Source organism: Lissotriton vulgaris, chromosome 4_1, assembly GCF_964263255.1.
Source record: "Lissotriton vulgaris chromosome 4_1, aLisVul1.2, whole genome shotgun sequence".
NCBI lineage: Eukaryota > Metazoa > Chordata > Amphibia > Caudata > Salamandridae > Lissotriton > Lissotriton vulgaris.
This window is the reverse complement of record NC_141691.1, coordinates 166,078,094-166,104,160: the sequence shown is the minus strand read 5'-3', so window position 1 is coordinate 166,104,160 and position 26,067 is coordinate 166,078,094. Positions and strand designations below refer to the sequence as shown.

The 26,067-nt window shown below is 43.4% G+C and overlaps 1 protein-coding gene across 2 annotated transcripts in view; it reads right to left on the bottom strand.

Annotated features, from left to right (window-relative positions):
* GUCY2F (guanylate cyclase 2F, retinal) overlaps positions 1-26,067 on the bottom strand; it is a 289,968-nt gene that overhangs the window by 91,200 nt on the left and 172,701 nt on the right. For both annotated transcript variants that reach the window (XM_086966735.1, XM_086966736.1), the window contains exons 10-12: positions 23,287-23,436; positions 20,188-20,336; positions 17,336-17,499 (exon numbers count right to left, since the gene is read on the bottom strand). In XM_086966735.1, coding sequence (XP_086822861.1) covers positions 17,336-17,499; positions 20,188-20,336; positions 23,287-23,436 — 463 coding nt within the window. The remainder of the gene's footprint in view (positions 1-17,335; positions 17,500-20,187; positions 20,337-23,286; positions 23,437-26,067) is intronic.

Below are 26,067 nucleotides of genomic sequence, written 5' to 3'. Positions count from 1 at the left end.
CTAACCTGGTTCCATTTGCCTGAGGCATACCAAAATCTATACTACTATTATAAAGGAAGAACTTTGAACCTTTGAGGCGGGTAAACTCGGGAACCACCGCGCCAATCCAAACACCTGATACATTGTTTTGACTGGCAGGGTCTGTAGATGGACATAGGCTATATAAAATAAAAAAATATACGTCATTTAAAATATTTACCTAATAAAAAAAAAGTAGTCCCTTGGAAGTAGAACCGGTCGGCCGCGACGTGCGTACTGACATCAGGAACCAGGGAGGAGCGGCGTACGCGAGGAGGAGCGGCGGACATGAGCGCGGGGAGGAGCGGCGGACAGGCGGTGAGAAGCGGCGGACAGGCGGCGAGGTGCGGCGGACAGGCGGCGAGGAGCGGTGAGTGGCGGATGAGGTAGGTGAAATAAAAAAAGCTACAGGCGGGGGGGAGCGGTGAGCGTAGGTAAAATACAGGCGGGGAGGAGCGGTGAGCGTAGGTGAAATACAGGCGGGGAAGAGCGGTGAGCATAGGTGAAATACAGGTGGGGAGGAGCGGTGAGCATTAAATGAAGCAAAACGGCAAAAGTGAGTGCATTACAAAAGTGAGAATCGTGAGCCAACAACATACAAGATTTAACAAACGGTGCATTACATGAGGAAAAAGTGGCGGGAGGAGCGGTGAGCGTAGGTGAAATACAGGCGGGGAGGAGCGGTGAGAATTAAATGAAGCAAAAGAGGTAGCAAACCGTGCATTACAAAAGTGAGTGCATTACAAAAGTGAGAATTGTGAGCCAACAAAATACAAGAGCTACCAAACGGTGCATTACATAAGGAAAACGTGATTTGTGCAGGTTACAAAAGCGTACAAAGGAAACATAGAGGTATAATACTGCAATATATGAAGTAAGGATCCGGGGGACCCACGGACAACGTCGGGGCGGGCGGGGGCCCTGAAGACTGTTTGTTCCCGGACAAGGCCGGGACGGGCTGCTAGTATTAAATACATTCTTAGATTTAATGTTTTAGAGGCCACCATTAACTGTTTGGGTCGCCTTAATGGTTTATATCTCACTTGATACAGTCTCAATATTGCTAACACTTTGGGAACTTCATGCACAGCTGAACCCATACACCAATTTTCTAGAAGTTTTCCTTCAACTCAATCACTGCATTCCTCCTCATGTCATTAATGCCAAAGTAAATTGTTCCACAAATGCGTTCTGACTTATCTGAAAGTACACAACCACAAAATATTCTTTCTTGTTGTTTTGGATGCATACCATCCAATGTATCAAACTGTTACCTTGTGTAATTGCAGTAACCAATTGCAGCTCCAGTAGCCGCAGTTGGCTCTGATACCAATTAAAATATTTTCAAAGCTTAAATAAACTGAAGAATACACATGCCCAGCCTGATGTGTCAATGAATTCACCAATCCACCAAGTACAACTATTTCATATGATCAGCTATAGGGTACTATGTTAAATCTATCAGTTCGAAATTACACTATTGTCAGAAGTTAAAAAGAGTCATTATCCAGATTAGAAATTGTGTATTTTTCTCTTACCTGATAATAGCGGGTTCAAAAATTAGTTATGGGACGGCGCAATACCACAAATCTCATTTCAATTTAGAAAGATTGCCAATCGACATATGATGCAGGGTTGGGATGGGGCGACATAAAATCATATTACTGGGCTAGACAAATGATGCTTATTAGTGACAGCCCAAATGGTGACAGAGAAGACCCATCTAATAGGTTGGAGCTTAGCTTAATTAACATACACAGAATGTACGAGTTACTTACCTTCGTAACGTTGTATCTGGTAGAGACGATTCTAGCCGCATATTCCTTCACTTAGAATTATCCCCAGGCGTGAGACTGGATCGAGAAACTTTTTTGTGACAGCATCCCTGCGTGCCGTTGGTTGGGACAACATCTTGCGACTCCACCCAGGCATCGTCCGCGCACGTGACGCCAGCGAGGTCAAATAAGACCTGCCCCGGCGCGCCTACGTCAGTTTTCTTTGGAGAACTTTTCCGCACCACAACGCGGAATCACCAGATAAAAAACTGGAAGCATGGGAAAAGTGTGCAAAGAGCAGAAAAATTGGAAAGAAACAGTGACCAACAACACCACCAGAGTATTGCCAACACCGCAGAATCCAAGGGCAGGGAAAGAAGATAGAAAAACAAGCAGAACCCTACGCAGTCACCCTACCAGCACATAGACACAGCCTCCCATCCCTGTGCCACGGAGGCAAAGAACATGTGTAAAAGTCATGGCGCACATAGTCAAATCACCACCCCCATCCTGCGCAAGGCATGGGACCAGTCCCAAGACAGACAGGGACAACAAACTACCCAGCCACCCCACCATAGAGGGCAACCACCCACCAGGGACAAGGGCAAGACATGGCCAGATGACCGTTAATGAGAGGAAATCAATGGAAGAAAGGGAGGGGAGGGAGGACAGGGATAGAAAGCAATCCCCCCAAACCTGGAGTAGCCAGAGCAGCAAGGCACTGGAGCACCAGAACCCCATCCTCCAAAGAACCAAGGAGGAATGAACCGCCCCCAGACAGAGCCACCCGTCAAGAACAAGGAAGGCACTCACAGGAGACACAGCCCCCCACCGGGTGGCGAATACCGAAGACCAACCCAAGGGTCCTCGCAGAATAGGGGAGGAAGGGCGGGCCGTGAAGGAATCTGAGGCTAGAATCGTCTCTACCAGATACATCGTTATCGAAGGTAAGTAACTCGTACATCTGATAGAGACTACTAGCCGCAGATTCCTTCACGTAGAATAGATACCCTACCAATACCCACTGGGAAGGAGGGTCTGCGAAAGGACCCCGCCAGCCAATACAGAACAGAGGGCCCCACAGGGAACTAGATCTGTGGACCAGGTAAAACCTCACCCCTGCCATGCAAGGGAAACCCCCCTCACAAGCAGAACTCCACCGACGCCAAGGGGACGTAGGAAGGAAAAGAAGGCTGAAGAAGCTCGTACACTCACAGCAGAGGAACTAAAGGCAAGGCCGGAGAGGCCAAAGCACCCCACCCCCCACAAGGCAACATTGCCTCTGCCCAATACCAAGACAGGAAACGCGGAAGAAGAAGCCTAGAGGGACCAAGGATACGAGGGAAAGAAGGCGAACCCACTCCAGATGGAGAGCACCCTGCCAGCCGCCAGAAGCCAGAAGAACAGCCCGAGGCCCCAGGAAGGAAACAACGAGGAGAAATGAAGATCTTTCTGCTTGTTCCGCCTCACCTGAGAAGACGTATCTTTTTGGTGCAGTCCCAGGTGTACCAGTTCTGGTAAATCTGGGAATGCATCAAAAACCATTGGAAACACCCACGCAACGCCCATGGAACGCCTTTTCAGGGCAGAGTGAGGCAATGCAGTGAGGTGCTTTGCGTTGCCTTACTCCAGATTTATGGAGCCAGTAAGGGCCATGCACAGTGGCCTTGCACGGCTTCATAAATCACATCGAAGGTTTGCGTCGTTCATGCACACGTTGTGTGGTATAAGAGCATCAAGCACTTAACAAAAACCATCTAAAATTGTAGTTGCAAAGCTGGAAGAAAAAAAACATACACTACCTAAATATTTGACACAGCCAAACATTTCAGCAAACACATGTTAAGTTTCCCTCCTAAACTCTAATTTCCCACCTACCAGTAATTTATCCTGTGCCTTCTGAAAAATGGTCCAAAACTTCACAATATGAGTATTAAACAAATTACAAAATTCACCAATCCACCAAGTACAACTATTTCATATGATCAGCTATAGGGTACTATGTTAAATGTATCAGTTCGAAATTACACTATTGTCAGAAGTTAAAAAGAGTCATTATCCAGATTAGAAATTGTGTACTTTTCTCTTACCTGATAATAGCGGGTTCAAGAATTAGTTATGGGACGGCGCAATACCACAAATCTCATTTCAATTGAGAAAGATTGCCAATCGACATATGATGCAGGGTTGGGATGGGGCTACATAAAATCATATTACTGGGCTAGACAAATTGTGCTTATTAGTGACAGCCCAAATGGTGACAGAGAAGACCCATCTATTAGGTTGGAGCTTGGCCTAATTAACATACACAGAATGTACGAGTTACTTACCTTCGGTAACGTTGTATCTGGTAGAGACGATTCTAGCCGCATATTCCTTCACTTAGGATTATCCCCAGGCGTGAGATTGGATCCAGAACCTTTTTTGCGACAGCATCCCTGCATGCCGTTGGTTGGGACAACATCTTGCGACTCCGCCCAGGCTTCGTCCGTGCACGTGAAGCCAGCAAGGTCACATAAGACCTGCCCCGGCGCGTCTGCGTCAGTTTTCTTTGGAGAACTTTTCCGCACCACAACGCGGAATCACCAGATAAAAAACTGGAAGCATGGGAGCAGTGTGCAAAGAGCAGAAAAATTGGAAAGAAACAATGACCAACAACACCACCAGAGTAGTGCCAACACCGCAGAACCCAAGGGCAGGGAAAGAAGAAAGAAAAACAAGCAGAACCCTAGGCAGTCACCCTGCCAGCACATAGACACAGCTTCCCATCCTTGTGCCCTGGAGGCAAAGAACATGTTTAAAAGTCATGGCACACTTAGTAAAACCACCACCCCCATCCTGAGCAAGGAATGGGACCTTTCCCAAGACAGACAGGGACAACAAACTTCCAGGCCACCCCAACATAGAGGGCAACCACCCACAAGGGACAAGGGCAAGACATGGCCAGATGACCCTTAATCAGAGGAAAGCAATGGAAGGAAAGGAGGACAGGGAGCACCACCCTCTCCACCCCCACCCCCCCCCTCACCCCTCCACAAGGCAACATAGCCTCTGCCCAATACCAAGACAGGAAACGCGGAAGAAGAAGCCTAGAGGGCCCAAGGAAACGAGGGAAAGAAGGCGAACCCACTCCAGATGGAGAGCAGCCTGCCAGCCACCAGAAGCCAGAAGAACAGCCCGAGGCCCCAGGAAGGAAACAACAAGGAGAAATGAAGACCTTTCTGCTTGTTCCGCCTCACCTGAGAAGACGTATCTTTTTGGTGCAGTCCCAGGTGTACCAGTTCTGGTAAATCTGGGAATGCATCAAAAACCATTGGAAACACCCACGCAACGCCCATGGAACGCCTTTTCAGGGCAGAGTGAGGCAACGCAGCGAGGTGCGCTGCGTTGCCTTACTCCAGATTTATGGAGCCAGTAAGGGCTATGCACAGTGGCCTTGCACGGCTTCATAAATCACATGGAAGGTTTGCGTCGCTCTTGCACACGTTGTGTGGTCTAAGAGCATCAAGCACTTAACAAACCCCATCTAAAAATTGTAGTTGCAAAGCTGGAAGAAAAAAAACATACACTACCTAAATATATTCGACACAGCCAAACATTTCAGCAAACACATTTTAAGATTCCCTCCTGAACTCTAATTTCCCACCTACCAGTAATTTATCCTGTGGCTTCTGAAAAATGGCCCAAAACTTCACAATATGAGTATTAATCAAATAGTAGCACTGTTGTAAAGGTACCAGTTTGCGAAGAGAAATCCCTCAACAGGTAAAACTTCTTTCACCCAGGTCCCAACTTTGTGAGGACCCTGGTTTTATGAAGGTCTCAAATGTGTGCAGCAACCACAAGCAGAAAAGGACATTAGCTGTGCACGAACTTAACTGAGCATTTATTGTCACAGTCATTGAGCTCTGGCTGTTAGGGATTTATGTGTCTAATCAATGTTGCTTAAACATCACACCAACATAACCTGTTTAGCTGAGACAATAACAACAAAAAAACAATCTTTAAAATAGAATAATAGACCAAAATGGTACAGTGTTGAAGAGTAGGTAAGGAAAATGCACATCTTTCAAATTCAGTGCAATCTAATTATAACACAAATGCATGCAGCGTCTTCTTGTTTCAAATAAATATGCAGCACAGAGGTATTCACCTTTAAACTTTCACAATAGCGTTAACCCAAACACAGTTTCAAAAACGATCATCAAAATGTCAGAATCAAAATAGAAGACAGGTGTTATTACACTGGGGTTGTTTCCAAATTAACTGCACTGTTCTTGGTAAGGTGCAAGATGACGCATTAATATAAGCAGGTGCATTGCACTTAGAAAATCAATGGAAAAAACGAGCCTTGCTTACATGTACACATTGTACCATGACGGATAAACACAACCACTGCCGGTTTTAAGGATTTCGAATTTCAGACAGATAATTAGTTTTATCACCACGAAAAAAAAACGGTTTTGCTCATACTGAATATATCAGGGATTTAAATGCATATTAGGATCTGAAGTCTTTTGAAATATAAGAATAATTGTCCAATGCAGAGTGAAGAAATGGTGTGTGCAGAATGAAGATTGGTTCCTAGTGTAAAATTTGGCGGAATTGTCCTTGTATAATCATGAGCAAATATGTGCTAATCTTATTTAAATCCACAGACTAATTTGAATGAGCAATGGTGGTGCCTACCTTTGGGGTTCAATTTTCCATGTTTTTTTTTCACCTAGTAAATGAAAAATAAATTGGTACCTCCTGATTACCTATTCACTTTTAATATGTTACCCCAGGGTCTACTGACTTTTACAAAAGTGTTCCTCTACCAGAAAATACATTTCCCAGTATCTATGAGTCACATGATTACAAATTAAACCCAAGCTAGGATTTAAAATTAAGCATAGACAGTGATTTGAAAGGCACTCCAGCTGTTGAGTGATGTGCAAACATAGAAGCGTGGAAAAAAACATAGTTTAAATATTGCAGTTAATAAAGCAATTTAGGAGGTATGGAGTAACCACATTAAAACCAAAAAAACTGAGACACTAGCAATACACACAACAAAAGAGATCCTTCCAAGTTACATAATGCAAGGATATATTATATAAGAAAACAAAAAGGTAACTCAGAGTTTGGAATACAGAGGCATGGGAAGCGTTTTGAAGTAATCATTTTAAACCATTCCGCAATAAAGCAGCTAAAACAATGGAAAGATGTAAAGGTCGCTTTAGTGAAGATGTCCATCGTCCTGTTGTTAATCTTTTATTTTCCATCATATTTTGGAACTTTCAGGATAAATGATTTAAAAAAAAGTTAGCATGATAAGCAGTTTTATTTGGCTGGGCAGCAAAACAAACAAGTGTGCGCCTGAGTAAGTCGCAAATAGCATAAGAGATGGGAGGTCAGGGGGGTTGGCTTTACTTTCTTTGAGAGGATATTATGACACAACTGCTATAAATACATTGTGAGATGCTTTTAACCCAGAATTAGCACTTTTACATATTAGCTTAATATTGATAATAGCAAAAAATATAAGTATTGACCTTCTGCTATTTCGAAACAAACACAAAGCCCAAAATTAGTTTGGGCAGTGGTGGCTCCTCCGCTCAGGTGGAGGAACGTCGTCCCACTGCTCTTTGAGCACTTTAAAAAGGAAAAAGAAAATGATAATAACACAATGTTCTTATCATTTAATTTCCTTTACTTGCTCAGTTCTAGGTGCGGACGAGGCTGGGCTGTGCAGAGCAGGGGAAGGAGTGGTGGCACTCTCTAAGTGCTCATGGCGGTTTAACCGGCCGTCTTGGGTTGGCCAAACAGTCATGCGCACTTTTCATGATCTCCAACCGGCTGTATTGCACAGCCCTGGTGGAGAACATGCACAGGCTCATATTTCTTGTCTAAGCACCGAACCATGGCATTCAGACCAATCACAACTCTGCTGTCATGGTAACAGCAGCATTGTGATTGACTTAGGGGAGCCTGTGTGCTTCCTGCTTCGGGCCGGGAGTCAGAAGACACAAGGAGAGGCGACGACCGTACCCAGATAAGTGATTTTTTTATTTTTTATTTATTCCCCTAAGCCTCCCGTCCTGCCCCACCATGCCCATTCTGTTGCAGCCACCACTGTGTTTGGGATAAGAGGGGTAAAACCCGGAAGAGATGCAACATTTTATTTAAGTCTCTAAAAATATACATTTAGAATGACTGAAAGAAAGTGCAGAGTGAGGTCTAGCCTTAGAGAAAGGCATCCAGAACGAAGGGTAAGAAATCAAAATGAGTTTAGTCAAAGAGTTTCTTTTAATGGATGAATTGTGCGATAGGATTATGTAAAGAATAAGGTAGGGGTACATCATGATAAATATTTATATTCATATCACTAAATAAAATTTCTTTTAAAGACTAGTGATATATGAAAAATTCAAACTGCTATGTACATAAGGGAACGCTTTATTGTTTGGCGGGTAGCTCGCTATCCATATGGGTGGCAGAGAACATTATGTCCCGGAGGCGGAGCTTCCGGCTTAGAAGCGGAGCTTTCGGCCCGGAGGCGGCACAATCTCCACCTCTGGGCTGGGAGGTCCGCCTTTAAGCTGGAAGCTCCGCCTCGGACCGGAAGCTCTGCCTCCGGTCTGCAATCTCCCCCTCCGGGCAGGAATCTCTGGCCTGAATGCAGACGTAAAGTTAGTAGTCGTAAATCCATTCTGTGAATACCAAAAGTAGTAAGTTTAGGATTTTGTCTTAAGTTAATTCTGTGAATCGGGCCCATAATATATTAACATGCAGTCTATTAAATGGAAATAGAATATAGCAGACAATTACACTTCTTGAATTTGAAATTGTTTAGACGCTCTTCTTTCATGTATTTTATACTCTGAAATCAGTAAAAGAAGTTTGAAAGGGCAAATATGACTCCCTGCAACAACACAAGTACAACAAGATACAAATATAGGCATTTACCCCTCCTCACAAACAAACAATTACAACCACACACAAAAATAGACAACACATTAAGCCCTTCTCTTTCAGAGAATGAAATATTTTGAAAATCACTGGCACCATCAAAAGAAGGGACCACAGAAATTTCCAGTTCCTGTTGGTAAGCTAGCATCAATTACAAAGGATATCCAACAATCAGGGAACTACAAAGTCAATTTAAAACTGAACTAGCAAAAAAAGCTGGTTCATGAGGAAGAAAAATACCCCTTTCTAGAAACAGACAAACATGACACAGTGTCAGACAACTACAATTCTTCATCTAAATGGCCATGACTATGCTAGGAGATGGAATGGAATGGAATGGAAATAGATTTATTGAGCGCGGTTGCTGCCCAGGGGCGTCCAAGCGCTGGGGTGAGAATCGGAGGGACAAGCGGAGAGATAGATTAGAGCTCGGAGGCTTTGGCAAATAGTAAAGTCTTCAGCTTTTTACGGAATGACAGCAGGTCCGGGTTGGAACGGAGTGAGAGGGGGAGGGTGTTCCAAAGTTTAGCGGTATTCAATGAGAACAGCCTGCCCCCGGATCTGGCTCTCTTCACTCTAGGAACCACTGCCAGGAAGGCCTCAGAGGAGCGGAGGTTCCTATTTGGGTGATAGGGAATGACGAGGTTGCTGTTGATTGCGGGTCCTGTTTCGTACTGCAGTTTCAGACTTTGTTGATTAACTGAAACTGCAATACTAGAAGTAAAAGCCACAAATTTCTACCAAACCAGGTATGAAGTCTAGCAACTCAGCTAAGTGAATTAGCCGACAACTGGTTCTCAGCCTTTCCGGGTGACACGCATTTCAAGTGTTTGTAAGGCCTCAATTGGCCTGGAGGCTGCAATACTGGGGAGCAACAGTTTGCCTACAACAGAAGTTATTTAATCACAGAGGTAAACCAAACTCCATTTGGTAGCCTGGCTAACCTCAAAAGATTAGTTGCAGGAGATGGTTGGATGGTGAGATCCAATTCTGCGTAATTCACAATAGCTATCATTAAATGAGGAACACAAATAGATAATGCAATGTATGCACTAATAAATCAACCAACATCAAAAATAACTACACTTTGGAATTAAGAGCTGAAGATAAAGATCCAGGTAGATGGCAATAAAGCAGCTATAAAATGGCCCTGGAAACTTTCAAAACCACAAACGTTGGAGGAGCTACGCTACGAACGAAGATGGCTGCATAAGCTCCCAGCTCCGCCAACCTCCGCCGGCGGCTCGTATATCCTGTTGACTATCCTTTTCCTGCCGCCGGACTCCCGTACACATGAAGTGCTCATGACTCCTGCGGTGCAATCCCGGACTTCCCAACTTACCGGGTGACGAAGTATTATCGAGTACTATTCTTGGCCTGCTCCAGGGCTGAAGCCGGGACCTCGATTACTAGCCCATCCGGGTTGGAGTTGCACAACATCGGCTGTGGGACCAGGGTTGCGTCCGGTCTCCCGAACTTGGGTCATTCTTTGCATTTTCGATTGGCAACTCAGTTACCGGCTTACGCTATGGACACGGTACAGTGACGCAAGTGAAGATCGGCAACCGCGGTCGGGGTCCGGCGCCCGGAGACCCTCCTGGGGGGCCGGGGTGGACGGGCTTGGCCACCGCAGGAGGTGAAGGTGTCGATTCTGCCAGTTTTGTGAGCGCCCGCTGTTGTCATCAGCTTTGTGCGTGCCTGGTGCCTCGGAGTTGTGTCCGGGGTTCGAATCCTGCTTTGTCTCTTCGCGAGAGGGGATGTAGGGGACGGACAGCACAATATCGTTGAGGTCCGTAATGGCCGCCATTGGGGCGCTCCACTCTCATATCACCGGCATGTATGCTCGGATGTCTGTACCGCTGGACAACGTTTGTTTGAGACCGGAAGACGATGCTCCGACATGTTATCAGCAAGCTGTGGTTCCTGTGGAGTACTCTGCTTACTACTTCAAGGGCCCTGGGCGAAAGCCTGATTTGGCTCACTCTGATGTTTCTGGCTCCATGGATGGCGCACCCGCGATCATCGTTGGCTTTCCGTACTCGATCCCTGCTCGGCGGAATATCGTTACTAAAGGTTTTGATCACCATGAACAGCTCTTCAGTGACTATTGGAGAGGTTCGCCTTTCTTCTTCATCTTTCCTTGCCGGAATTGTAGAAGTCGCCATCTTGTATCCTGTCTTCGATCCGATACCATTGACTTGCACTGTGTTGAACGCTTCGATTTCCTTAAAATGACTGTGGCTTGGGCGGCGAGGGCTATTGTAAAGACCCGTACTGGTCAGGGTTGACTTTGGTTTCTGGGGTTTGCTCCGTTCTGTGCTCTATGCTGGGATTGTACCTTATAATGTAACGGGGGTCGGTTGGTTTTACTGCTGTCCTCCCCAGGTCGGGGTTCAATACTTGCTTCAAACAGTGGCTACGATGTCTTGGGGAGGTCGCAAATGGCGGGAGGTAAGGGAGATCGGGAGTGTGTATGTTGTTCTCCTCCTCCGCTCTCTTTTCCTTTCGCTGTTAGTGGGGTAGGCCGTAGCCATTACAGGGGTGCAGGGTGGCGGGTGTTGGGGGGGGTTTTGTTATTTTAGTTTGTTTTGTTCTATGGTCCCTTTCTTTTCCTTTCCTCTTCTCAGTAGGGTCTGCTGTCTCTCCTTCTGTCACTTCTTGCTTTATTGGGCGTCTATACCAGCTTCTACTTTACTGTCTCCTAAGGGTGGGTTTTCTGGAGGGTGCTCGCACTTGATCGCTAGCTAATAGATCAACTTTACTCCTTGTCTGTTGTCTGACTAAGGTTGTATTATTCGTTTCCTGTTCTTGACTGCAGTGTGTGGTACATCTCCTCACCTCTTACTGCTTCTTATAAAATGGTGTGACGGCTCCTACAGTAATGCCACTACTGCTTCTTCAAAAAGAAAAAAATGAAACCTTTGATATACCCTTTGTACCGGCGGCGCATTCAATCATACGCTGTAATCTCTTTGCAGCTGTTGCCAGGGTCGATGGTAGATGCATAACTCCTATTTTGAATTGCTGAATTTGCGGCCGGCCCCTGTAGTTGTAGGCCGGCGCTTGTAATACTTCAATGCATCAATAAAGGTTTTAAAAAAATAAAATAAAAAAAAACCCACAAACGTTGTCGTTGAAATTGACCATTGTTGGCGTGGCATTACCCCTGTTTTTGCCTTCTGTAGTGGAACCAGTTTTTTGGGGCATTAGGACTCTATGCACATTGACCCTGCTAAACAGTGGTAGAGTGCTTTTGCTCTCCCTTTTAAAACATGGTAAAATTGGGATACCCCTATTGGTACATTTAATCTACTTTTAAGTTCCTGGTGTATGGTACTACCAATAGCCAGGTTCTGCAAATTAAATGCGGCTAGTGGGTCGCAGCACCCATAATGCCACCAGCTGAAGTAGCTATGAAACAACATTGGCTTACAGCCAAGTTCCATATTTAACTTACTTCTAAGTCCCTAGTAAAGTGGCATTACCTGTGCCCATGCCCTGCAAGTTAAATAATAATAGTGATACTGCAGCACTGGTTGTGTCACCCACTTAAGTAGCCTTTTAAAACAAGCCTCGGGCCTGCCATTGACTGTGTGTGCAGTTTTAAACTGTCATTTTGACCTAGCAAGATAAACCTCTTGCCAAGCCCAAATCATTCCTTTTCATAAATATGTCACCCATAAAGTAGGCCCGGACAGCCGATAGAGCAGGGTGTAGTGTATGGTGGCTTAATGTGGCCACTGTAGGGGCCTGTGTTCAACCTCAGGGTCACAGGTTCAAATCCCAGTGGGTCCACTTAGCCTTTCATCCATTCCAGCTGGACGAAGCCGCTCACCCTCAAGGTCCTTGACCCTTGGTGTGACTTCAGAGAGGCTGAATTGAGGTTTTTGGGCTCTTTGAGACTTCTAATGGGTCCATTGGCTCTGAAACGTTGTTGTTAAAATTTTAAAAAGTCACGTAGACAGATCATGTAGATTACTACTGAAGGTTTATTTTTTTAAGTTATATCTTCAGTTCTCAGGAAGATGGTAAGCATCTAAATATTGCCCCAATAGGAGCAGCCTCCTTGCTGCTCAGCCCTTTCAATCCAATTGATCACTCATCCAAGCAACAACACTCTCAACATTGTAATGGCATCACACGCTGGCTGAGTAGCTGGACTTAGAACATCAATAGGAAGGAAGAATTATACCAACAGTGGGGTACAACAGTTTTCATTGCATAGTCTGCCAACATGAAGTTCCCTCAACCCAACTCTTCGTGCTACAGCATCGACCACTCACGGGGCTCCGGCCCGAATGCTTGCAATGACAACAGGATCTTCAACAGCATCTTCGCCCTACAGCAGTGATGGTACACAACACCAGGACTGCTCTTTCAATGCTTCTCTGGTCCTCGCGTCCCCCTCCACCATGAACGTTGCTCATTGAGCTAAAGAAGGTGCATTTTCAGCGGGACTCGCCTTGTCCCTGTATCCATTTCAGTCAACCTGAACTAGTGACTTTCTTTCGGTCTCGCACAACCAAATAGCTGTGAGTGGCACTTTGGTTTTTTTGGGTCCTGTTTTCCGTGAGGGAGAGAATGAGTTGCGTGTCATTGGTGTAGGAGATGACGATGATATCATGAGAACTGATGATGATCTTGGTAGGATCTTTGTGGAACTCCACAGATGAGGAGTACAGTGCCAAGCTGCCTGACTGGCAACTTGCAGTGAGAAAGGAGCAGATTCATCAGAGTGCATGTCCTTAGATTCTGATGTTGTGAAGGCCTTGAATGAAGATAGGATGGGAGACTGTGTCAAACGCTGCGAGGTCTGCTGTGTCTCCTTTGTTCAGAGTTTTCTGGATGTCACCTGTTGTAACGACGAGGGAGTGGCTGTGCGGTGGTTACGTCTGAAAGCAATCTGAGTGGTGTTGAGAAGTTGATAGTTGTTGAGGTATTCAGTAAGGTGTCTGTGGATGATTTTCTCTAAGACCTTGGCTGGGAATGGTAGCAGGAAGATCGATCTGTAGTTAGCGAGCATTGACTGGTCCGGAGACTGTTTCTTCGCAAAGGGAAGACAGTTGCGTGTTTCCAAGCATCTGAGGAATTTGTGGAAGAGGAGGAGGCATTCAGAAGGAACATGGAACTGATGGATTATATTTGCACTATAAGTAATATCCTAGCAAAAAGATTTTTTTTCTCAGAATCAACAGGAAATACATCATATCATACATCAAAGTAGTTTTTGAAATTTATGAATGCATCATTCTCAAAATACATGTACAGCTTCTATAAAACGGTGTGTGAAAACATGACAATAAGCCTTTTGACAAAGAAGTTACTGGCTTCACTATATTGAGGATTGTCATTAAGCTCTGCTGCGTTTATGTAACTTAGGTATGGGAGGTAGACAAAAAAAGCTCAAGAATTGCCCTATATTGGCATTTCAAAAGCAATCAGAACATATGGAGCAGATAAACTGCTCAATCATATTCTTAGACAGGGGTTCTTCTCCACTGCAGGAACAATCTTTAATTACAGTATTTCGCAATGCCCTAATCTTCTATTACCAAATAAGGACACCATATTTTTAGAAGCTCTGTTATACAGAATCTGTACAGACACGTGGTACGTGGTACAGTAAAAAATCATTCTCTAATCGAAGTGACCTTAGAAATGAGGTCAGGTGGTTCCCAGATTTCAGCTAAATCAATTATACAAGTGATGCATTTAATTGGCCTTTTCGTGTCACTATAAATTCACCCTCTAGCAAAATCAAGTGTTTCCATTAATCCCTAAGAAAATCTGTTTAGATGTTGACCACAGCGATGTCAGAATCAAACCTGCTGCCAGATACACAGTGTAGGATGCTTTTAGGAACACAAAGCAAGATTCAAACAGGTATTTCTGTCTTTACTAAGATAACACAACTCAGATGGCCCCAAGGTTCAGGCTCATGGAAGGTAATGTTTTTAACCTTTGGACCGCCAGCTCTGGTCATGATTTTAACCATTATTAACGCAATCTAAAGAATTTTTTTTTTCTGAGCACCTAATTGTATTAATCAAGGTGTAGGTGCTAACCAAACACCATGTGATTAAATTAGCTATTTTGAGGTCTTACACAAGAAGTAATCTATGAAATACTCAATAAAGCCATCAATGAGGTCTCACCGTATGGCAGAAACATGGCATCATTGTCGAATAGAAGTACAGAGATGTGTATCAAGTCTATCCCTCCAAAAATACCCACTAAGAATCAGAAAGGATTATTCAGATGATACCTGCTCCAATGCTTCCGCCAGGCTTTCTTTCATCTCCTCAGCTCTCAAAGAAGACCAGAAGAAATCCCTAGCCAGTCACTAAAAATCATGGTCAATGTGTGCAGATATAGCATAAATAGAGATTTGCACTTACTTATAATGAGCGGGAGTGAAAATATAAGTGCGATAGGCACTGCTCTGTCGCAAAATACTGTCTAGCATACCTCAAGAATATATTTAGTCTCTATCCCCCTCTTCATTACAGTGCAGCAGCAATTTGGTGATCAGTATACAGAAGAATCTATTAATGAGAGGGTAGAGTATGAAGCTTGATTTAACCTATCCCTTTGTGTTCCAGGTATTATCTAAGGCATCTACGATATCTGAGGCACTAGTTAGGTCATTAAAAAAGGGGTTCATTAGCTTGTCCTATTGTGGAACCATTATGATTTCACCATCTTGGTCAGGCCTTGGAGTTTTATCAGGTCCTTGACATTTCAATACCATTCCTATGTCATGTGTAAATCAGTTGTGCCGATACTTTCGGATAATCACTGAAAAATGTTGTGCATTTCTTCAAGATTATCAGTGTGAGTGTTTGCTTTCTATGCATAGCTCCTCCCTAACCAGGATCCTCAACTGGTGATAGCCCCTTTTACACAAATCTGAATTCTTTAGCCAGAATATGGAGACTTAAATGCCAGCCTGCCAAAATATTGACAACCACCTCATCGAGAAGGTAACTATGTATAGATACGAATTGATTTACTAATCTTAACTCCACATATATGTACCTTGATAATATATTTCTTCAAGGCATATAGATTATGAGTTCAGAAAAGCAAATCTATGTTTACCTGTATGTACTTACCTTCATTGCAAAAAAAGTAGATGATAATTTGACGACAACATTTTGCCACGTTGATATTTTGATCATCATTACTCTGATATGAAAACGCCTCTTTTTTCCGCAGCCCGTCACCCCACATGTTGTTACAACACGGTCATTACCAAGCCCGCGTTGTAACAATGCATACCATTACCCCGCAAGTCATAACAATGTTGGATGTTGGAATAGTATAATTTACAATCCCAACTCCAGTCTGTGCGGACAGTAGGGAAGGTGTTGGATTTTAAATCTGACACCTTCTCCCTCCTCCGCAAGTCGTTATTACGACTTGTGGGGGAATGGTATGCATTGTTACAACGCGGTCATTGTAATGACTGCGTTGTAACAACATGCAGGGTGACGGTTTCATGGTCAGGGTTGTTTACCCTCTGACATACAACCATTCAATAATCCTTCACCCTCTGGTTTCCTGTTGCTTTGGAAGACAGTTGAAAGAGAATTACCTATAGATTTGTTATCCTCTATAGGAATCCAAATTGATCTCAATGGTCTAATTAAATGAATCTCGACAAATAGACTCACATCATGCTAGCGCCTGGATAGCCCTTGTGATGATTAGCACGCTATACAAAACTCTGATTGATTGACAGCCATTTTTTGTGAGTTCTCTAATTCTAGAAAATAATAAAATCAGCGTTGGGGATAAACCACGGCTATGTTATTTTACAAATGTTTCTCTAATTTTGTCACCTAGTTCTCATATGTCACCAAGACAAGATTAAGGGCCTCATTACGATGTCAGGAGGAAACCCTCTGCCTGACACTCAGAATCTCCTAGAACCTGTTGGAACCCTTCCAACCGACTGGGTCGGTTTACAATCCACCCGACTGATTACTATGTCCGTGGTCGGAAAGGAAACCGCACAGTTATTCCGAATCAGTTCCGACTCGCTCACAAAGTATTCCTGTCGATCAGAACTACATTGTGCACCTCTACTGACAGCGTTTCCGACTGACAGATTACTATTTCGATTTTCAACAGCCTTTCCGAGTCGACCTGTCCGACACAAAAAGGGTGTCGGAAAGTGACTTTGGGGGCATGGCCCCCTTCATTCTGAGGCCTCCGGTTGTGTGACGAGGGGGTACCTAAGGGACCACCCTTTAAAACCCTGCACTGTATGGCAGGCACAGTGGGTTGCCCGCAACAGGGTGCAGGGCTTTACACACACCCCCCATTTCCCCATAGGAGCCTGTGTTGTCGGTTGGAACACAGGCTCCTATAGGGATCAGAGGGACTCTGACCGAGCAGTGTGCGGTCGTATTGTAATTGGTCGGGTGGAACCGCTGACCATGATTTGGTCGGGTCCTGAACCCGAGACAGTGTCAGGCGGAACGTTTCCGCCCAACATCGTAATGAGGCCCTAAGTTGTGAATGCAAAAGTGCAAGTCACACATTATGCGTGACATTAGGAAAGTCGAATGTGACTCACTTACTGTGGTAACATCTGTGTCAGGAGTTTCTCTGTTTTCTGTTTTTCTATTTCCAGCTCTTCAGTTCTCTCCCGAATCAGGTCCTCCAGGTTACTCGAGTACTGCTCTAGCATGCGTAGCATGGAGTCAATAATATTTGTTTTCTTCCCTCTATTGATATTTTTAAACTGAAAAAATAAAGAAAAACAACCAAAGTGTGTTTGAAAAATAAAAATATTATTACTGCTCTTACATTTTCTTCCACAGGAGGAAATGACAGACAAGACAATGTTAGTTTTATATTATGTCAGAAATCCTGGAGTCAGCTTCAACAAAGAACTATCTCTCACAACGCGAGCAACACTGTGCTAAGTAAGTGTTTTCCATCTCCATCTCATTCATAGGATACTCTCTCTGCTGCAAACTCTGATTACTCTGGTCCTAACAGTGCCTCTCGCAAGAATCGACTACTACAGTGGCGATTATACGAGACTCCTGGATAAATCATGACTAAACAACAAAGAGCAGAACACTTTGCCACCCAACTTATTCACAACTTGAAAGGTTCTGACACAATTCCTCCAGCATTATTATCAGGTTCCTGCCTCCTGGTCAAACATAGGGCCATATTTATCAAAAATTCCCACAACGCAAAACAGCAAGCCACCTTGCTGCGCTGCGTTAAAGGGATTGGGCAGGAATGCAGTGTATTTACCATTATACAGCAAATTCCTATCCTTTCCTAGCGCTGGCGCACTTTTGGCTGCTTAGCACCAATGCAGGCACTCTGGTGTCATGTTGCATGGGTGTCTACTTTGCAGGCAGAATTGTTTTTGTGCAGGAAGGGACAGGGAGACGACAAGGAGAAATGAAGATATTTCTCCTTGTTGCGCCTCTGGTGGGGTGGCGTTCAATTCTGACGCATTCCCAGGTCTAGCAATGTTGGTAAATCTGGGAATTGGTCAGAATGCATACGTCCATGGGTGAGAGCACCCATGCTTCACCCATAGCACGCCTACCTGCAAGGTAACGTTACTCTAGATTTATAAAGCTATTTAGGGCCATGCGAGGTGGCCTTGTGTGGCTTGATAAATCTCAATTAGGTTTTGCATCGCCTTCGCGTCTACTTGCTTGGTGCAAGTGTGGCTCAAAACCTTGATAATTATGCCCCTAGATTTATCAAACCTCTCAGGCCCATGCAAGGTGGCCTTCCATGGCTTGATAAATCTCATTTAGGTTTTATATCATACAGGGTCGGGGATCAAAGCATAGATGCCCGCACCAGTCTTGACGTCCCTATGGGTTATATAAGATGAAAACAAGGTGCAAAGAGTTTGGGACACAATCCCCTAGGTCCCAGTATAGAGAAACCAGAAGAAACCTACCTGGCCTCTCTAGTAACATACAACAAAACAGCCCAGCACACTTTTAAGTATCAAACAGTGAAATAGATTTACAACAAGATTGTTTTCCCAAGAAAGAGTCGATATGATCTTGCTATATTGAAGTTCATCCTTTATTCAAATTCTTTATTTTAAAAATTTTGCAACCGCTGTTGCGTTTCGTCTTCAATCTGACTTCTTCAGGGCTCAAAATGTAAACTGTGCTTGTTTGTATAACCATTGCCAATGTATTAGACCAATTGATTTGTAAACACTGTATGTTCAAGAAAGATACACAGGTCATATCACATCATTTAAATGAAGCATCATTTGAAAATACGTATGTCCAAGCAATGATATTGTGTCAGTTCAAGGGCTCAATGATAAAAGTGTGTCCATGCGCTCTTTTGGCTCGAAAAAAAATTGGCTTGGCAGTTCCGGCTGGACTGTTCCCATGAGGCACAGGGTCAGACTGATTTGCATATGGCCATGTCTGAACTGGGGTGGCTGAGTGAGCTAAAGAATGGTGATGGATTAAACCCAGATCAGTTGACTGGGGGTGAGTGTTTGATTGGCTCAAACGCTCCGTCCATCATCCCCTTTTGTATCGCTTAGAAAAAAAATTCTCCAAGGTGGTGTTGCATTGGCTTGTGTCCCCTTGCAAGTGGTGAAAGTGTGACGCAAAACCTTGATAAATATGCTCCTTAGTGTTTGGCAGACAGGGTACTCTGTTGTAAATGTTAAAGACTACCTTACCCACCAAATTCTGCCAATGGAGCTCCCATTTGCGCAGTCGAAAAAAATACTCACTTCGACAGCCTGAAGGAGTAGGAGCCGTAGTAGGATACTGTACATTCTGATTAATTTAGGCTGGATTGTGTAATGCCTATTTTTTCCTGTCCGTTACTGCCAAGAAAGACCTGACGGTGAGGGACAGGAAAAAACAATAATGATCACCACAACCGCTGACCCGCAGAGTGTGGAGTCATTGTTATTTTGTTTTTTTTTGTGCACAACGCTTGAGAACAGAGATGCGTCCTGTCGCACACCCGCAGACTGGGGGCATCTTGGAAAAGGCAAAATGACTCTTGCACTTTGAGAGGGGGCACAGAAGACAAAACTGTGCTGGGAGAGGGATGCAACCAGCATTCTATTCAGGAAGGAGGCTGGACAGACTATGGGGAGCTGAAATTTACAAGGAGGTACTTACACCATGTGTTGGACAGCAACATACTGCTGGGAAGGAGAACAGCTTTTTGAAGGCAAGGCATGAAAACGGTGAGGTGATATAAAAAAAAATGGGGGTATTAATGGACAGTCCCTCATGCATTGCTCACACACAGCAGTATAGTGCATGCACATGCAGTCTGGAAATATTACCTGAGTGGGCTACTTTCAGATTTTCAGTCAATGTCAAAACATATCTTTTGCAGTTAGGACTGCCACCTTGCTCCACGTCAAGTGGTACATAATTGAGAAATATATACTTTTTACCTGATCAAATATGTCGTCGAAGCATGGGCGTCGCTCTGGCAGTTCATTCCAGCATTGCTTCATGAGCTGGATGCACTCCATGGGGGCGTGGTCAGGAGATACCAATGGCCGACACATGGGTGGAGGTTTCCTTATTTTCTGGATGATTTCTATTCAGAAAATAGACGGGGTTTAATTAACTGTCTTGTGGCACACTGCAAGTTAACTTAAGCAAAATTAATGTTCTGATGATAGTTATCTGCAATAAATGCAAAGAATGTATCTACTGCACTTTTTAAATAATTGAATTGGGATTACGAGGCAGATGTATCAACGCAATTTTTTGTTGCAAACGCTGCGATTCGCAAAAAAGCTGCGTTTGTGACCAAAAATTTGCAAAACAGTATGTAGTAGGGAAATCGCATTGCAAAATTAAGGAATCGCAAAATTTGTGATTCCTTAATTTTGTGTAAGCATTTAAGGAATCGCAAATTGTGATTCCTTAAATGCTATGCATCAAGTTGGTGGGAATTTGCGATTTCTTTCGCAAATGTACTTTTTTGCATTTGTGAAGGTGCCATATGACGTACATACATGCCCTTAGGGCATGTATGTGCACCATATGCACACACATGTTCATTTCAAGGGTGCATCAGGGTGTCCCTATGACACCCTTGAAATTATGCTCACTTTGCGATTCTCAAATTACGAATCGCAAATTTAGAATGACTTCACATTCATTCCTATGGGCCTCCAGGCCCATAGAAATGAATGGGAAAGTATTCCTTAATTGCGATTTCCCAATTTGCTAATCGCAATTAAGGAAAACTAAGAAATCGCAAACAAAATTGTGATGTTTTACATACATCCCTTTTTGCAATTTTCAAATAGCGATTCTCAAAAAATCTCTATTTGAGAATCGCAAACGGGGATTTTCATACATATGCCCCTACATCATTAAAAAAATGAAAGGTTCTTCCTTCAGACAACAGAACTACTGTATCGAATACAGACCTAGAGTGGACTTTCTGTCTGCTCTTTGTTTACGATTCAATGGCTTCCTTGTCTATCTCAGGTCCCTGCTCCTGATTCAATGGCTTTTCTCCCTGTTCTTGCATTTGGCATGCCCCAGAAGCTTTTTGGTCTCGCCATGTTTTGATTGGATAAGTTGTATCATCTTTAAATGGTGGTATTGCATTCCAAGATGGCTGCCGTGCATTTGCACATCCGCAGTGGTCATCAAGAAAAAACATCCTAAGATTGTTGTGATGCATGGGAAGACTCACCTTCACACTATGAAAGAGACATGGTAACACTATCAATCTTTTGTGGGGCACAGAGACCACTGCTAGGCAATAAAACCTAAGGCTTTGAACCCCAAAAAAATTGCAATTTCTTGCAGCAAAAAGAACTCCAGTGGATACAGAGGTAAAGCCCCTGGATGAGATGAATGCCATTGGCAAATCCGTAAACCTGATGTGCCAATTTGACCTGTTTTGCATGTGTATATGTTTTTTTGAAATGTAAGCACAACAGTAGAAGGAGAGAGATTTGGGGAAATGTCATGACTTGCTTCTTCAAGAAATGGCGTTTTAAGTCTTTGTCAAGAAATACATTCATATTGTTGCGTAATCCGAGGACAGCCCAGCACGTGACCTGAAGCAGTATCTATGGAGTGTAATAACATAAATTACCTTTCAGAGCAGGCACATAGGTATTCGGGATTTAGGAACACACAGTTCTCTGCAGAAAAATGCTGTGGTTTCTTATCAAAGTTATTGCTTTGTTTGAAAACGAATTGCTTCGTCAAAGCACAATTTGTAAAGGGAGATATTCGACGGACACAAAACTAGTGTGCAATTCTGCATGAACGGGTTCAGTGACCAAAAGGCTGGTGACCCCGCCCCCCCCCCCTCGCCCCCCCCTCAGTCAGGTCAGCAACCATATGATTAGCATCGTTACTGCAGAGACTTTCACATGCATTTCTGGAAAACACTAAATGGAAGCGCCCACTAATAATACTCGCCTATTTTTTGACATCCAAGAGAGGGGAATAGTAAACAGTTGTGCAATTTGTACCTAATCAGGGCAACCCACCTCCTATGGAGAGAGAACTCCAGAAGCAGATTTATGAACTAGGCTATTTGTATTAGCATGCTGCTGTCCTTTGCGTGTGCTCTTCCACTCCACGGGGCGCGTGTATTCAACCATGCTGTCAGACACTGCCCTCTCCAGGACTCTTTATCCTCCCTACACTTTCTGTATAGTCCCTTAGGCAGGCAGTAGTGTCCACCCACCAAACTGTGGACCTGGGGGACTCTGTGCAGCAGGGCCTAGTGTGCTGATGATGCTGCAGAATGTGGTGATGTCACAGATATTCACAGACCTTGGGAAGAATGGGGACCCCTGAATGATGCCCCACCCCTAATGTCTTAGGGGCCTGCGCTATTTCCTCTACTTCTGTCTCCGGGTAAATACAATCTAAAACCTTCACAGAGAACAGGACTATACTCCCTTCCTCCTTCCTGGTGAACTAAGCACTAATATTGCATCTTTAACCAAAGTCATAAACATATTTTCATGATCTGACTCCCTCTGTGGATCAGACCACTGACCCTTCGTGTAAAACCTTCGCCCCTTAAAGTGCAGGAAAGAATGGAACTGACATGTAGACTGATCTTTAGTCCTTCTTCTATGCTTGTGAATGACTTTACTCATCTAAAGATCAAGTATAAATACAGCAATTTGTGGATTTCCAAAGTCTTCGACATTGGCCAAATAAATCTTATGAGAAAGAGGAAAAGAATGCGAAAGTAATGATCAGAGATTGTTTCAATTACAAAGTGTCTCAAGCTTTCCGGGAGAAACTTCAAGGAAAAGAAGACAACTGGACTAACTGAGGAGTATATGACTAAAAACTATGTGCATTGATGACTTGTTCTTCACTGATAGGTATTTGTAATGCTTTTTTAAAATATTTTGTTTATATATGTTTCCTCCCAAAAAAGATTTCATTATCGAAGATTAAGCAATAACTCTTCAATTCGTCAATGTTATATGAGCGTATTTTACATTGTGATTGCCAATAAAATGACATTAGAAAAGGCGCAGCCATCCTACCGTCTGGAGTTTGTTCCATCATGCAGAATGGAGGTCCCCGAACAACAACTTCCTGCATTATAATGGAGAAGCTGTACACGTCACCAGAGTAGGTGCCATGCATGGCTGCGTGGGGGTCTCGCAGCAACTCGGGGGCCGTCCAGAGTAATTCTAAAAGGAACACAGACAGCTGTAAATTCTGGGACAGAGACATTCAATGCATACACAACGAACCCCAAAGAAATAGAATGTGATAACTTAAAGCCAACCCCCAACTACTGATGTATGCTTTAACTCCTGAATTTGTGCTTCCGCAGCCCAAACCCTCTTAAAATATACTGCCCACCAGTATGGATGACAACTGATTCCTATACCTTGTAATCCTCATTGGCTTATGTGACATTCCCTATAGGCTAATTTACATACTTGTATGATTCATTGTCTCAATGTGTGTGTGATGTAAAGTACTGTGACACCCGACACTGATACCAGTACCGCTTTACAACAAATGAAATGCATATGAGAGAGGGGCTACGGAGAGATGAAGGGCACTGCTGGAGGGTGGTAGTAATGGTATAGGCGAAGAAAGAAGTCACTGGTGGGGCGCCACCGGTCCTGTCATGGCCCTATCATGGCCTTTCCGTTTTTGTTTATTTAATTAGCAGTCAGGTCATTAGGGCAACGGTGGAACATATTTTAAAGTGCATGCTAATTATATGTACTGATGTATTCAATGTTTTAAGTTTGAAGGTGATTTCAGTAATGTTTCTTACGGGAATAATGAAAGTGGAACTTGATGGTGGCTGATATGGGGCTGGCACCCAAGGTCAGCTGAGAGATAAGGTGCACAGAAGAGGGATGGTAGAAAAGTGGATAATCAGGCCTGGAAGATCTTGTATTTAAGCCTGGCCTGCTGGAATTTGAGGGTTTCTTTTAAAATGTATGAAAACGCAGTAGAAAGAGATGTCTTTATGAAGTTTTATTCACAGGAGATGTCACCAAGATCTGCACACACCAATAGCTGTTCTTCAAGTGCCAGTACCACGTTCTGACATGGATCATGAATGCATTAACATTCTAAACATTAAAGAAATATAACAAGGATAATGTAACACATCTTCCCTTCTAAAAAATATTTTTAAAAAAACATAAAATATAACTAGAACAAGAACCCAAAACAATAATTGTAGAATAGTTAGTTACAACATGTAATCATTGAGCTTGACAGGCTTTACAATAATCCTCCCAGATAATCTCCTTGAGCATGGCGAAGATGTTTTTGTTAACACAGTAGGAATAGTAAGAGAATTAGATGGCACAACATTTGGGTTGGATTTGGGTGTAGGAATATCACGGTTTCTGTTTAATCATAACTTCCTTTCCAATTCATTGCATAAAACAACGTTACACAAATTCCATTTGCGACCATCATCTAACAGAACACAATTTCCCATAACCTTCAACACCTTCTTAGGATGAGACCACTTAGAAGAACCATCCTTTGACAAACCAAAACGAGACAATCTCACAATATCACCTATATGAAAAGATCTTTCCAATTTCTTGATTCTACTGTTGTGCCTATCCACATATTTCTGTTGGTAAACATGCATTCTGTCATCTAGACTCTCTTTAAGAACAGGGCTTTTAGAAGTATTGAGCATCCAAGCAGGGGTTACTTTATTACCAGCAGAACGCCCCTTAAGAAGATGGAAAGGTGATACCAAAGTTGCAGAATGTGGAGTATTGCGATAGCTCCAAATCATATCTTTAACGGCAACTTTGCAATCGGCACCTTCAAACACGGCCAACTGTAAGCATTCCTTCAATACACGGTTGAATCTCTCAACCATACCGTTTTCTCTTGGACAATAAACTGCAGTGGTAATGCGTTTCACACCGCACAAGCGTAAATATGCTTGAAATTCATTAGCAACAAATTGTGGACCATTGTCAGTGGTGATGGTTTCAGGAAAACCCTCTCTATGGAACAATTCGTCACAAAAATTGACAATATTAGAAGCTTTGATCTCCTTCACAAACGCTACTTCAGGCCACTTACTGTAATAATCCATTAAAACGATGGCGAATTTCCCAGCAATGTTGCCAATGCTAAACGGACCACAAATGTCCATAGCTAATCTTTGCCATGGTTTGTCAGGAAACACAACAGAACTAATGTGAGATTCTTGGGAAACATGAGATTTATCACTATACGTGCATGCTGGACAATTCCTCACACGCCTTTCTACATCTTTATCCATTCCAGGCCACCAAAAATCACACCTGCACCTTCTTTTCATTCCGGACATTCCCGAATGTCCTACATGAACAAGATCAAGCAATCTATTACGTAAACTAGATGGTACCACAAGTTTATCCGCCCTCCTGACTATACCTGTTTCTATGTTATAAGATAGTTCTGGCCACACAGTTTTATATTCAGATAGCTCACAATCACTCCATGAGAAATTATTGCATGGTGAGGTTAATCGTACAATTACTTCCTTCAAAATATGGTCATCTTGAACTGCTTTTTTCCACTCTACCTCATCAATAGCACCACTACAAACCCCTTGAATGGAGGCTACTGACCATTCCTCATCTTGGTCAGATACAGAATCTTCACCACAGATAGGAAGACGGGATAATCAATCCGCATTAACATTTTTAATGCCTGGTACATACTTCATTAAGAAATCATACTCTTGTAGTTTATAAATCCACTTCGCAATTCTAGGAGTAGCTTTCCCAGCGCCTTTAGTTGAAAATATATCAACAAGGGGTTTGTGGTCAGTTCTT